Source organism: Amblyomma mixtum, chromosome 3 (assembly GCF_055824585.1).
Source record: "Amblyomma mixtum isolate Tamu chromosome 3, ASM5582458v1, whole genome shotgun sequence".
NCBI lineage: Eukaryota > Metazoa > Arthropoda > Arachnida > Ixodida > Ixodidae > Amblyomma > Amblyomma mixtum.
The window spans coordinates 94,680,923-94,693,997 of record NC_143014.1 but is presented as its reverse complement, the minus strand read 5'-3'; the positions used below and the strand labels follow the sequence as shown (position 1 = coordinate 94,693,997).

The window sequence follows — 13,075 nt, the reverse complement described above, 5'->3', positions numbered from 1 at the left end:
CGACACCCAGCCGCAGCTAGCAGATTTCCAGCGCAACGCTTACGTTCAGAAGCTCACATGGAAGTAGACCCAAATGAACTTAAAAGCACTGGCAGCTGCTGTATACTTTCGTTTTCTGTAGCTTGCTGCACACTGCTCGATCCCGCTGCACTGTTCAAGGAGGCGCAAAATAAGGACCCGCGGCAGTGCAGTGCTTAGGCGCTGTGGTGTAGATAGGGTAGCTGGTGCCCGTGCATTTCGGTTGAGACGGGCCTTGTGGTTTCCAGGTTTGGCTGACGGGATTGCCATGGAGCAGTCGCAGGAGGAACCGCAGGAGGAGCAGCAGCAGGAGCAGCAGCAGGAGCAACAACTCGAGCAGGAGCAGGCGCAGGAGCGGGCACAGGAGCAGGAGCGAGCCCATAGGCGGGAGCATCGGCGTGATCATCGGCGCTCGTCCAAAACGCGCGCGTCGCGCTCCAACGTGCATGCCGCCGAGGAAAAGTCCCCGTCGGAGGCCAAGAAGCAGGTGCTGCGCAATCTGCTTGTGGTGAGCCTGAGTTTCCTGCTGCTATTCACGGCCTATCAGTCGATGCAGAACCTTCAGAGCAGCCTCAACCCGGAGGCCGGCCTGGGAACCGCCTCGCTGGCCTCCATCTACTTCGCGCTCGTGGTGTCCTGTATGTTTGTACCCAGCTACATGATCCGGCGGCTGGGCCTCAAGTACACCATGGTCACCTCGGTGACCATGTACATGCTCTACTTCGTCGCCAATATGGAGCCCAGCTGGTACACCATGCTGCCGGCTTCCCTCGTGTTGGGCACGGGCGGCGCGCCTCTGTGGACCTCCAAGTGCGCCTTCCTCGCCTATCTGGCGCAGGAGTACGCTGACCTGGTGGGGGCGCTCGACTCAGCGCCCTTCGTGGCCGGCTTCTTCGGCATCTTCTTCATGCTCTTCCAGACGACGCAGATCTGGGGAAACCTGATCGCCTTCATCGTGCTGAGGCCACCCAACGTGACTGCGGTGGCCGCCGACATCGAGCAGTGCGGCGCCTCGTTCCACCCGACCGAGGACTTGGCCATGCTGAACCAGACCAACCTGGGTGTCGTGAACCGCGTACAGAGGTACACGCTGAGCGGCGTCTACACGTGTTGCGTGCTCTCATCCGTCGTGATGCTGGTCGCTTTCCTGGACCCCGTGCGCAAGGAAGTACCCGACCCAAACCCGCCCATGCAGCTGCTAGTCGAGACGATGAACCACATGCGGCATGGCTACCAGCAGCTCATCATCCCGCTCACCATCTACAGCGGCATGCAGCAGGCCTTCTTCTCGGGGGACTTCACGCAGGCGTACATCAGCTGTGCTTGGGGTGTCCAGTTCGTCGGTTTCGTCATGATCTCGTACGGACTCACCGACGCCTGCTGCTCCATGACGTTCGGCTTCCTCGTCAAGCGCGTGGGCCGAGTGCCCATCGTGCTCTTGGCCGCGCTGCTCAACGCCGCCGTCATGATTCTCATGCTCACCTGGCACCCGCGCCCCTCCGAGGCATACAACTTTTTTGTCATCGCCCTTCTGTGGGGCGCGGCCGACGCCTCATGGCAGACGCAGATCAACGGTGAGCGCTCACGTTGGTCCGTGAGCTAAGGCTGCGAACGCGGTCACGACAAAAGGCTGCTCGCCACACCAGCGGGCACGCGCGCTCCGTTCCGTTAATGCACACCGCTTCCACAGCGATGGCGGCACGCATCAGCGTTCAGCACGACGTGTTGTAAGCGTGCCAGCTATGCGCTAGATGTATAGATGATTGTCGCGTGACGTCACGAGCACCATGACGGCAGACCGCGGACATCGGCTCTGCATTGCGGACATTAGCAAGTGGCGATTAGCTGATTAGATAGCGTGCAACCTTTCACCGTGATGCTGGTCCACCAACATGGCGCCCGCTGTGATGTCGATGCATCTATTTATTTATGAAATACTTCAAATTATGGATATTCCCAAGCAGTACAGGGAAACCGTATCAATACATCTGTACAGTAAAATGAAGCACACATATTCGCCATCAATGCATCAAACAGCATATCAATGCACCAGTATTACCTAGCATTGAAATAAAATTCCAAAACACAATGCGGCTTAAGTGAAGAAAATCTAACCAATATATAAAAACGTGAAAAAAGGGGCGAATTATTGGACAGCATATTTCTTTCAGAAATGAACGGAATGTGGTGGAATGTGATTTTGTCTATTCTTAAAAAAAAATAGAACTTATATGAACTAGCAATCCTAACCAGGTGTTATAATGCAGCTATGTTTATGACGCCGGGCTCGGAAAGTATAACTATAGATGGAGCTCCATGATAAGTTGGCAGAAATATATAACTAAATGCAGGCTTTTTTCTTTCTCCGCGTTCCAGATCTGCGAGTTGCAGCATGACAGGAGGAGGTTATAGGCGCCTACATGTAGGAGATTAAAATGAACCGAACGGCTGGTCGCTGAACTGTTCCACGTTTTTCTGCGTCGGTTGTTGTGCGCGGGTCCCATATGCAATGGCAGCATGTTCGAAGATGGGTCGCGCGATGGCCTTAGTGCTCAAGTCTTAAAAAAACAGGACAGCTGCCAATCTGGTGCTTAAGGAATGTGGAGATTTTTAGGAGGAGGAGCATGTATTGATTTTCTATTTCGTCCATTTCAGCCGTGATGTCAGTGTGACATTTAGATACTTATATGTTTTTTATTTGCTTAATCGTGCTACTATATATGTCATACCTATATTTGCACCTATATTGACATACCTTAATTTTGCTACTAATGTATGGATAAGCGTACATTAGTATGTTGAAAGTGAAAGAAACTGTCTAACATTGAATTGTCCTTTCAACACATCTCTGACATCTACGATAAACTGCTAGAACATCCAATAGGCACGACAGAGAAATCGAGCTGTTACGCAAGAGAGTAGATGACGTTTACTCAAAGCATGACAGGCAAGAGATTCAAAATTTACGCCAGGAACTGAATGACCTAAGTCAGTACAGCAGGCGGCAAAATACAGAAATTCATGGGCTGCCTGTGACAGATGGAAAAATCTGCTCGACAAAGTAAACAACCTTGCGATGAAGCTTGGTTTGCCCTCCATTCTAGCGAGCGACGTTGAAGGGTTGAAGGGTTCGGAAGCCTTCCTTCCGAACCGGCCTTGATTAGTTTTGCCACACGATCCACAAAGGCAGACTACATTTCAGAGTGAAAAGAATGCGACAAGGATGTTCAATTTTTCGATAATCTGATCGCTCTCAAAAAGAAGTTACTTTGGCTTGCTAAAACGAAGGCTCAGGAAATGAACCACAACATCGTCTGGTCGAAGGAAGGAAAGGTTTTTGCTCGGAAGCAACCTGGAGCACGAGCCATCGGAAAAGCTTGCGAGGAGGGCATCGATAAGGTCATTTAAGTGTACGAAGCTGCGCGGCTACTCATTAATACACCTGCCTAGCAGTGGCATATTTTACTTCCGAGTCATTTATTGACATGTTAAAAAGTCGTCCTTACAATTCGCGAGACACAATGTCGCTTTATGAACTGTCAGAGCTTAAAAAAATAAAACCGAAGAAGTAGAAGCCGAATTGCATAAACTGCACTTCAATTTTGACCTTATTGCTTTCACAAAAACACGGTTTAGTACGAATTCAGATGACACAGTTTGCTTGTTACAAACTGATCTCATTGTTTCGAGACGGAAAGCATGGTGGTGGTTGTTTTTATGTGTGCATAAATGTCTGTCCTTTGATATCTTGTTAATTATTCTCTTATTCATGATGACTTTGAAACAGTCTGCAGTTTCTCGTAGGATCGCCATAATTAATGGTTCTGTATCGCCTCTCTCAATGTGATTTAGATAACTTATTTCGGGGGACTGAGTCTTTTATGAAGTTCGGAAGCCTGAATAAGTGGCGCATTATTGTGTTAGACGGTTTCAGTATAAAATTTTTGGAAATTAACCCTCTAAAGGTTGAATTAAGCAAAATAATATTGTTTAATGGCTTTGACAATGTTATTAATTTTCCCGCGCGCATATCACAGCACTCTGAAACTTTAATTGATTTATGTTTCACTAATTTTCCATCAGGTAGAAGCATATCAGGTGTTTTCTCGTCTGGGATCTGCGATCATTTGCCCCTCTTTTCAGAGAAGATTAAAATGAATGCACCCGTGCGCGCGCGGAGAGTTCACAACAAAAATCGCATCGCCAGATTTTGTAATTTGATCTCTGCGATGAGTTGCACTTAGGTATAACGTGGAGTGGATTCGTCCCGTACTTACAGTATATTTATTTAAAAGCTGTTAGAAATTAACGATGCAGTGTTTCCAACACGCACAATAAAGAAGCATAGGAAGGCCAGAAAAGAATGGATAACAGGAGCACTCTTGAGACGAACTGAGCAAAAGAATAAAACGCTGTCATTTTTTGTAAACGAGAAACCCGGATAATTTAATTGAGTTGTTTAAGAAGTTTCAAAATAAACTAAACACAGAGTTAAAGAAGGCTAAATCTTTATTCTATATTAATAAGTTTTCGTCTATCTTACAGAACCAGAAATTGCTTTGGCTAGGTATTAATGCAATTCTAGGGGGCAAAAAAAAAATGAAGGGTCTTCCCTCTGAATTACGAGTCAGTGGGGTTAATTGTGCCCGGTTCTCACTTTCAATAGACTTATTGATCACTTTATAGCGGCTGAAGCGCACCATGGCTCTGTTAACCCTCATACATGCGTTCCAGCAGTATAGGTTATATAGTTTTGTAGCCAACTTCAACAGATGAGGTAGTAAGGCGGCGAGTTAAGCTAGCGGGTACATAGTGACTGTGAATAACAGCACAGAGACAAGGGACAGAGAAAGCAGGCAGGACCGGCGTTACCTGTCTGCTTACACTGTCCCTTGTCCCTGCGCTGTTATTCACAGTCAGATGAAGTAGTTTCTATCATTAATGCATTTAGGAACACGTGCTCACCTGGAGATGAAGTTGCTGTGTTTCCTGTCAAATGTGCTCTTAATATAATCGCCGGCTCCCTTACACATATCTGTAACACAGTGCTGCTCACTGGAGTAATCCCCGACAGACTAAAAGTTGCGCGTGTTACCATGTTGACCAGAGGGGGCAGCATAGAGGACCCGAACTAATATCGTCTAATTTCGGTGTTGCCACTATTTTCGAAAGTAGCTGAGTGCGAACTTTTTAGAGGGCTAAACAACTACTTAAGAGCTAGAATATTATTTACAAAGAACAGTATAGTTTTCAACCCGATAAATCGTCTCAAATAGCACTGTTATATATTAAAAACTGTATAATTAATACTTTTGAAAATAATTTTTTTGTTGGGATTATCCTAGATTTCTGGAAATCCTTCGATTTCTTAAGCTACTAAAAAAAATAGGGATTTGCGAAATTCGTGGAGTTGCAAATACACTATTGGACAGTTATTTAAGTGCACGGACAAGTAAACGATGTAAAATCTCATTTTTAAGGTGTGGTGGATTCCTATGTTCAGGGTTCAATTATGGGACCTCTTTTATTTACTGCGTACATTTATGACATTGCCATTATTTTATTAACTATTAATATTTCATTGTACGCTGACGATACGAATGTATTTTTTCGGGCTTTCGGGCTATAATCTTCAAGTACTTTTAAAGCTAATGCCTGGCTTAATCAGATAATTATTTGGCTGTCTTTCAACCAACTCCAATTAAATGTAAGCAAAACGGAGTTTATGCTCTCCCATAAAAAAAAAAAACATTAGGCCATCATATCAAATTAGCGTTTAATAACTTAGAAATTGAACAAGTGCATAGTTGCCGGTTTCTTAGTGTGCGTTTCCACAGTGATCTCTGCTGGACAGATCATGTGAACAGCATTGGAATGAAAATTGCCAAATGTATTTGCGTGGTCTATCGTATAAGGCATCTTCTTCCACAGCTGGTTAAAAAACAATTATATTTTGCTCTTGTTGATTCCTACCTTGTATACTGCATTCTCTTGTGGGGTAACTGCAAAAAAAAAATCCGATTCCCATAAATTGTTTTCACTTCAGAAAAGAGTGTGTAGGGCCAGCGAACGTAACAAATCTTTTCGAACCTTTTCGTATCCGCAGTCTTCTTCACTGTTAAAACTTGCGTTCGGCGGTTCATATTTTCTACAAAATCAACCAGGATCGCATTTGGCGAAGTAAGCTAAATCGGCGGTAATTTTATTTGACTATACATCGACGATCCTCGAATCGACGTGGCTATGCTTCACTCTTATCCGTTGATAACAACCGCATTCATAAAATACAACACGGCGGCTTTCGGACCGGCGGTTTGAGGAAATGCTGCTACTTACAACCGTTAATTGAAAAAAGCATCTAAACAACAGAAACTAGCAAAGTATGTTGTGCGTAATAAAAAAATGTTAGTTTTTTTCTCCTTTGTTTTCCTTTTAGCCTTTAACGAAGTATGGACAATTTAAAGCGTCTGCTAAGCAGTGCGTGTAGTGAAGTAACTGTTCGGTTTTCCCAAGCGCACAGAGCTTCCACTTTTTAGCACAGGGCAAATGCAGAAGCAACCAGTGCAGAAGCAACTGCAGCGACTAGAGCATCAGAAACAGATCAAGTCTATTCACGTAGTGAAGCTCTCAGAGGCCGGTTCGCATGATGAACATTGCTGGGCTGTTTATGAAAGTGATCGTTTCAACGTCACCATGGCTTCATTCCAATGCTAAAGTTTTCGCGAATCCAGCTGCGCCGACAGTGGAGCTTGACGAAATTGGAACTTAAAGAAGTTCGTGCGGCCGGATTCGTTTATACCGTTTCAAATACAGTACGCTTATATCAAATACACTGAAAATTCCAGAAGCCACGGAGAAATTTCGTGACTTAGCAAATCATATTACCAGCTTGTTAATATTAGCGCTTTCAGTGGTGCATCGAATTATCGACGATACAGTATAAAGTATCTGTATCCGAAATCAATTTTAGTTCAGTATCTTGTATCGGTATCAGGAATACATTTTATTACGGTACCGGTATCGAAGATACTTCTTTCAGGTATCGTGTCCAGCCTTGGGAGCGCAGCACAGAGGGTGGAGACCTGACCGGGCAGGCCACGCATACCACTTGACCAATATGACCAGCAAGACATTCAAACCTCTCAAATCGCTGGCGTTATTTGACGCATGGCTATGCGCAGTAGCTTCGCTTTCGACGCTGCCCATCGCGTTTCTGCTTCCATCTTAGACTATTTTGCCAGCCGGCACATACGCACGTAATGATTAACCCTTTAGGCCATCCGCGCGCGCTTGGCCGGCGGTCATCTAGTTTCAATACCGCCCTTTTATTACTTTTTTCGGGGTGCTGTCGCGGGGGCTGAGAGACGTTCTTCGGTCTCCGTGCTTGCTGTAAGCGCGAATTTTTCAACTGCGGGTTGAGTTTTGCGACACCTCCTCGTTCGTTTTAGCCGAGTGGTGCGGCCACACTTGTTCGCTGTATCTGAGACGAATTGCCGTTGCCCTAATGGATATTTTGCGGTAGCACCACCCTCATTCGTAATAAGCGAGCGTTCGTTATAAATGCAGCCATTAAGTGAGTTTGAATGTATTAAAAATAATGTCATCATCAGCAACCAACTTAACATCACAGAGCTCCAGGGCTCTAGTGCCTGTACGAAATCAGTAATGTAGATATCAAACCATAATTAACCGAAAGCAAATGTTTGCCGCGTATTACCACAGAAAATCTATTAAGAGAACTGGCTCCATTGGTAGTCAGCAACTGCTTGCGCCTAACTAATTCAGTTAGCATGTGTCTTAAAGTTGGCTTGCGGTACTTGTTAATTGACGACATATTCTAGCTCACATAAACAACAAAAGTACTGTAAATGGGGCAGTCAACAAAAGCACTCCTGACCTGGTCGATGTAGGCAAGTGTTTGGAGTAGGTTTACAAGTAAAAATCTGGTCGGGTTCCCGAGTACTGCCCGGTCTAGGTTTATAACTGTTTCGAAGTAATCTTTCAGAGAGCGGAACCAAAAAGTACTACGCCTCCAGAGGTCACCGACCTTCCCGCGTACGCCGAATATCGGTCGACCGCTCTACTTTCACTACGGTGGCTAACGGAAGGCGCGGCTGTAATGACCTCTGCCCATCGCCACAAAATTATTACATAAATGCCCGCCTGTCGACACAAGAAGAGTCAGAAGGTCACTGCGAGGAATGCTATGCTGCCTCGCATTGAGGGAGTGAGGAGAGTCGTACCAGGAAATGTTTCAAGGAAACCGCTTATTACGCACCCGATGACGGCTCCGCCTCTTGGTAACGCGGAGTGAGGCGCACGTGGTACAGGCAACCAAGAAAAGCGCGGGAATCGCACTTTCGGACCTCGCTGGCAGCAACGCACCACGCAACAATCGCGAGGGGTCCGCGCCGCGTCTGTTATCTTCTGCGTTCTTAGCAGCGCCGCGTGCGCACCTTTTCCTTCCTCGCAACGAGCCCCTTCTTATCGGTCAGCTCACGGCACGGAGAGGAAGTGAAGACAGCAATTGTTCCGTGCCTTTCTTCTGTCCGCCGCTGTGAAAAGCTGACAACAAGCGAGAAGTCTCAAACGTTTTTATAACTCCGCTCTGAACTTAATAGGAAGAGGGGTTAGTCTTGTTGTTCATTTCGTCTTAGCGGCCACACCTTCTTCAGTCCTTGTGCAGACGTCTCTCTTGAAACCGTAGTTATGGACATTTCGCGCAGCTATATTAGTCTATAAAAATACCAGCGCAAACCAGCAAGACACACGACGAAGAACAAGGACACACAAGCGCAGCGCTTGTGTGTCCTCGTTCTTCGTCGTGTGTCTTGCTGGTTTGCGCTGGTATTTATATGTTATGGATCACCAACTAGCCCGCACTCTTACACTACTATATTAGTCATCCAGTAGAGTTCCAGTACACAGATACGGAAACGGCGCCCAGCAAAAATTTTCCTCGTTTTAAAACGGCTGTTCAAGTATTTTCTGTAATACCTAACTGAATAAAATTTTATGTGGTTACGCATTCATATATTAGCCGCCAAACGTAATGTAGTTTGTGAGCCGGTGTTCTTAACGAAACGTAAATTCCTCTTGAAGACATCGTGCTTACTGTGCTTCACTGGTGTAGTATATACGTAGAGCCGCCAAGGCAAACCGGAGGCTACATTACACTATGGGACGCAAGAAAAAAAAGCCGGTGGGGATTCGCTATTACGTTCCGCGCAAAAAAAAAAAAAAATTAATAAAGTTATTATATGGCTGTTAACGAATTTATTTGGCCAAAGAACACAGCGAACGCCTCTTGAGGCAAGGGGAAACACTTGTGAGGCTGGCATTCGTTGAGGTATGACAATCATCCGAATGGCCAGCCTCCGGTGTGTATAGTAAAGCAAGGCTGATGGAACGAGTGCAGTGAGACGCTCCTGAAAAACCTGAGAAGACTAACGTTCCCTTGGACGACGTCTCTCGCATCGTGTGCCCTGAGGGCTCCCGAACTGATCGGCGAGCAGTGCCACGATCACTCTGGAAGTTTTAAGAGGATACTGGCCTCATGGAACAGTTATAGCGACGCAATCATTTAAATCAGCGACTCATGCGGAGAAATTGCCGACAGGCCACTCTAAGACATTTACACCGCCACCACCACCACCCCAAGCACAGTGAGAGTCTCAGCACTAGAAGATACGTTATCAAAATTCGATTGCAGCGGGCGCTGATGAATTGTATAACACTTCAGGACTGCAATGTTGCCATCTGTCCCCGCGCGTAACACGGCCTCCGAATTTTGGCGTTGCCGTGTGTGCAGGAGAGATAGAGAGAGCGCAAAAAAAAAAAGACACTTCCGCTGCTACGCATCAGTAAGCGCCAACGACGTCTTGCGCCAGAGGCCCCAAGGCCAGCTAGTCCGAAGGTACACCCGGACACTCCACGCAGGGGGACCCTTTACAAACGCGAAATAAATCTTCACAATGACAACATCAGAGAATATCATTAGAAAAACAAACATTATAAGCATTAGGCACATTAGAGTATCCCTGTTCTCGAGAAAACTCGCACACTCGCTAGCTACGCATCCACATCAATATACTCCTCACCCTTGCCCGTTGTTCCCTCTACCACATCCGTTCCTACCCTGTCTCGCCAAACGCTTCGCTGATCTGGGGGATTCCCTTTTCTCCTGCTCCATCGCCTTTTCATGGACCCCTGTATCAAAGTATACGCGGCAATCAGCACTGGCTACGCGGCTTGAGACAAAGGATGTACAGCCCCGCAGCTAAAGCCGAGTTGCGACACGTGTCCGGAGTAAGAACACATAGAGGAATTTGCCGAACAACGAGGAAGCTGCTCGGCGTAACGCGCATGTATTATCGGGTATTATCGGGTATTATCGGGTATTATCGCACTTGTGCTTACGGCTTCTTCTGCATGGCACTGCACAATGGCCCTCCCACTGCGCCGCTTTATACATCGGATGTGACGGGGCCTGCCGCATCCGCGTGTACGCATGCTCGTGTATATAGCACGAAATGTCAAAATGAAAATTTTCTCGCTTTGTTTTGGAAATATTTTTTTTTAATTAATGCTGAAAACCATTGATCAATCTCCCTGTTTTACCCTAACCGACTGCATAATTATATCGCAGCACGTACCTAGTTACGATGAAGATAACCATCGCCAAAAAAGCTTACGAAAGATGAAAATCAGTGATTAAGTGTAATCGCTGATTACGTGTGACATTGCGATAGCATCGCTTTGCGTCCAAAACAAACTTGCGATACGGGGCTGACCCCCTCCCAAAGACAACTATGTATTTGTTGGTAGACGGTTCAACTCCCGTTTGACGGCTTACTCACGTTACGACTAGTAATTCTGCATTACATGTACAGTCTTTGTCAAAAGTAACCAGGCTGCATGGTTTGCTTCTCACTCGTATAGTAGAGTCCTCACGGCTTCCCTAAAGATCCAAAAGTTCTTTGAAGGTGAGAAGAGGGGCTCTTCTTACCATACAGAGATTTAGAGCTTGAGGGCTGGCATAATAGCTTTAATATACGACTGAAAAGCGAAAACGTGCAGCCTGGTTACTTTTGACAAAGACTGTACATCTCACGTACTTATTCGACAATTTGGGGAGTCACAATCTTTGACCCGAAACCACATCACTGGGCAAGCTGGTGCGTCACTCTAAAGGGTGCATATGAATGTATAGGAAGCGATGCTGTGTATCGTCTGCACATAAAGGCGCTAGCTACTGCCCTGAAGAAGGAGCCGAGCCGGCTCCGAAACGTTGGGTTTCAAATTGAAGTTCCTGGTTGGAGATGCGTTAGAGTTTATTATAAGTCTTAAAACTCAACCAGACAGGCAAATATGTCAAAATGTTTAGTTTTTTTTTTAGCTCTAATTGCGCGGTATGCTTTGGATACATGCACCATCCGAAGCTAATGGCAATCCTTTGCAGTTATCTCTCTTATTCTTTGATCCGTATACGGGTGGCTCAGTAGCTTTGGCGTTCGGCTACTGGCCCCTGGTCGCGGTTTCGATCCCGGCCGCGGCGGTCGCATTTCGACGGAGGCGAAGTACAAAAGCGGCCGTGTGCTGTGCGATGTCAGCGCACATTAGAGAACCCCATTTGGCCTAAATTAATCCGTAGCCCTCTTCTACTACAGTGTCCCTCATAGCCCATGTGTCGCTTCGGGACGTCAAACCCCACAATATACAATTTATCTTATTCTTTGTTCTCTTGCTCTTCGTCCTCTTCGTCTGAAGGTGGCAGGCTACGAGAAAAATTATAGATAAGAGAGGCAATACGGTATACTACGCCTATTGACAGCGGTGTGCGGATAGCACTGTCAAAATTGAATCGAATACAAATACTGTATCTTTGCTGATGAATCTAATATAAATAGTGCTGCTAAAAACCAAATCTATTACGAATCCATTATTTTTACGAATATTCGGTACATGTGCCAGTCTTTCTGAAAATGAATAATCTTGCGAAACAAAGAAGCGTTAGCATGCAGCGTTGCGGAACGGCGCTATAACTTACGGAGTGATGGTGTCAAAAGACTCAGTACTGACATCCACTAGAGAGTATAGCAATACGAAGTCACTATGCTGACTCTACGACCGTCATGTTGTTCACGTACTAAAATTACCTTTTGCTACTGATGACAGTGAATAATTTTGCGGCCCATCTCGGCAGATGAGAGAGTCGAGAGCTACATGCGAGTCACGGCCTCCGATATCGGACGCCAGAGCAGAGTTTGCTGAACCTGTCTGAACCCTACCATATACTCCAATCTAGCAGGCCATGAATAAGCGCGCGTCGCGGCGCAAACCCGCGCAAACCGATCACGGCAGAATGCTATGCAGCTCCGTAGTGGGCCTTATTTCTGAAATAATCGTCGAAGAAAACTACGGCGAGTTAAGGATGATGGGACGGGGATAGAATGCAAGAGGAAGTAACTCGCTCATTCGCTGGCGCAGCCTTCTACGGAATCATCTTCTCCGAGGCACGCGAGGCGGCCTTCGCAAACTACCGCCTCTGGGAGTCCATGGGCTTCATCGTCATGTTCGCCGTGCAGAGTCAGCTGCGCCTGTACGTCAAGGTGGCCGTGCTCATGGTCTGGCTCGCGCTCGGCATACTCGGCTACCTCATCATCGAGTTCCACGTGAGCAGCAGCGAAACCAGGTCGCTGCTGTAGCCTCTCTCCCCCGCCTTCGCGAACCGGCTATAGCTCGCTGCACGCCCGGTGCTACGAACGCGTGTGGACCGAGGTGCACACTTGCGTCAACGAGCAGGAAACACTTCAGCGCCACAGTGTGGGAACTCGGTGCTGTCTTTTCTTCGGAGAGTGTATGGTGTGCTGTCGCCTGCATCGACGATAGCTCAATTTATGCGAACCATGTGCCGAAACTGTCTCAATTCATTTCTTTCTAGCGTTTTGATGTCCCCGGAACATTACGGTTGCTCGCACTGTTTTACACATTTAGCCCTGTTTGCACCACAAAATAAAGGCGTTTATGCGAGTTATTGACTTAAAACGCAAGCGCA

At 46.6% G+C, this 13,075-nt stretch overlaps 1 protein-coding gene across 1 annotated transcript; it reads left to right on the top strand.

The window, feature by feature from the left end:
* The first annotated feature begins 286 nt into the window (after window positions 1–286).
* Window positions 287–12,725, top strand: LOC149350999 (N-acetylglucosamine transporter UNC93A-like). The gene is made up of 2 exons (XM_089575587.1): window positions 287–1,592; window positions 12,508–12,725. Exons 1-2 carry the CDS (start codon window positions 287–289, stop codon window positions 12,723–12,725), a joined length of 1,524 nt encoding a protein of 507 aa, XP_089431713.1.
* Window positions 12,726–13,075: the final 350 nt, after the last annotated feature.

What these genes read in the sequence shown, in the direction of transcription:
- LOC149350999 (XM_089575587.1), top strand. Translation starts at nt 287, where the DNA reads ATGGAGCAGTCGCAGGAGGAACCGCAGGAGGAGCAGCAGCAGGAGCAG. An exon ending in ATGGCAGACGCAGATCAACG is followed by an intron (nt 1,593 to 12,507) that starts GTGAGCGCTCAC and finishes TCGCTGGCGCAG; the next exon opens with CCTTCTACGGAATCATCTTC.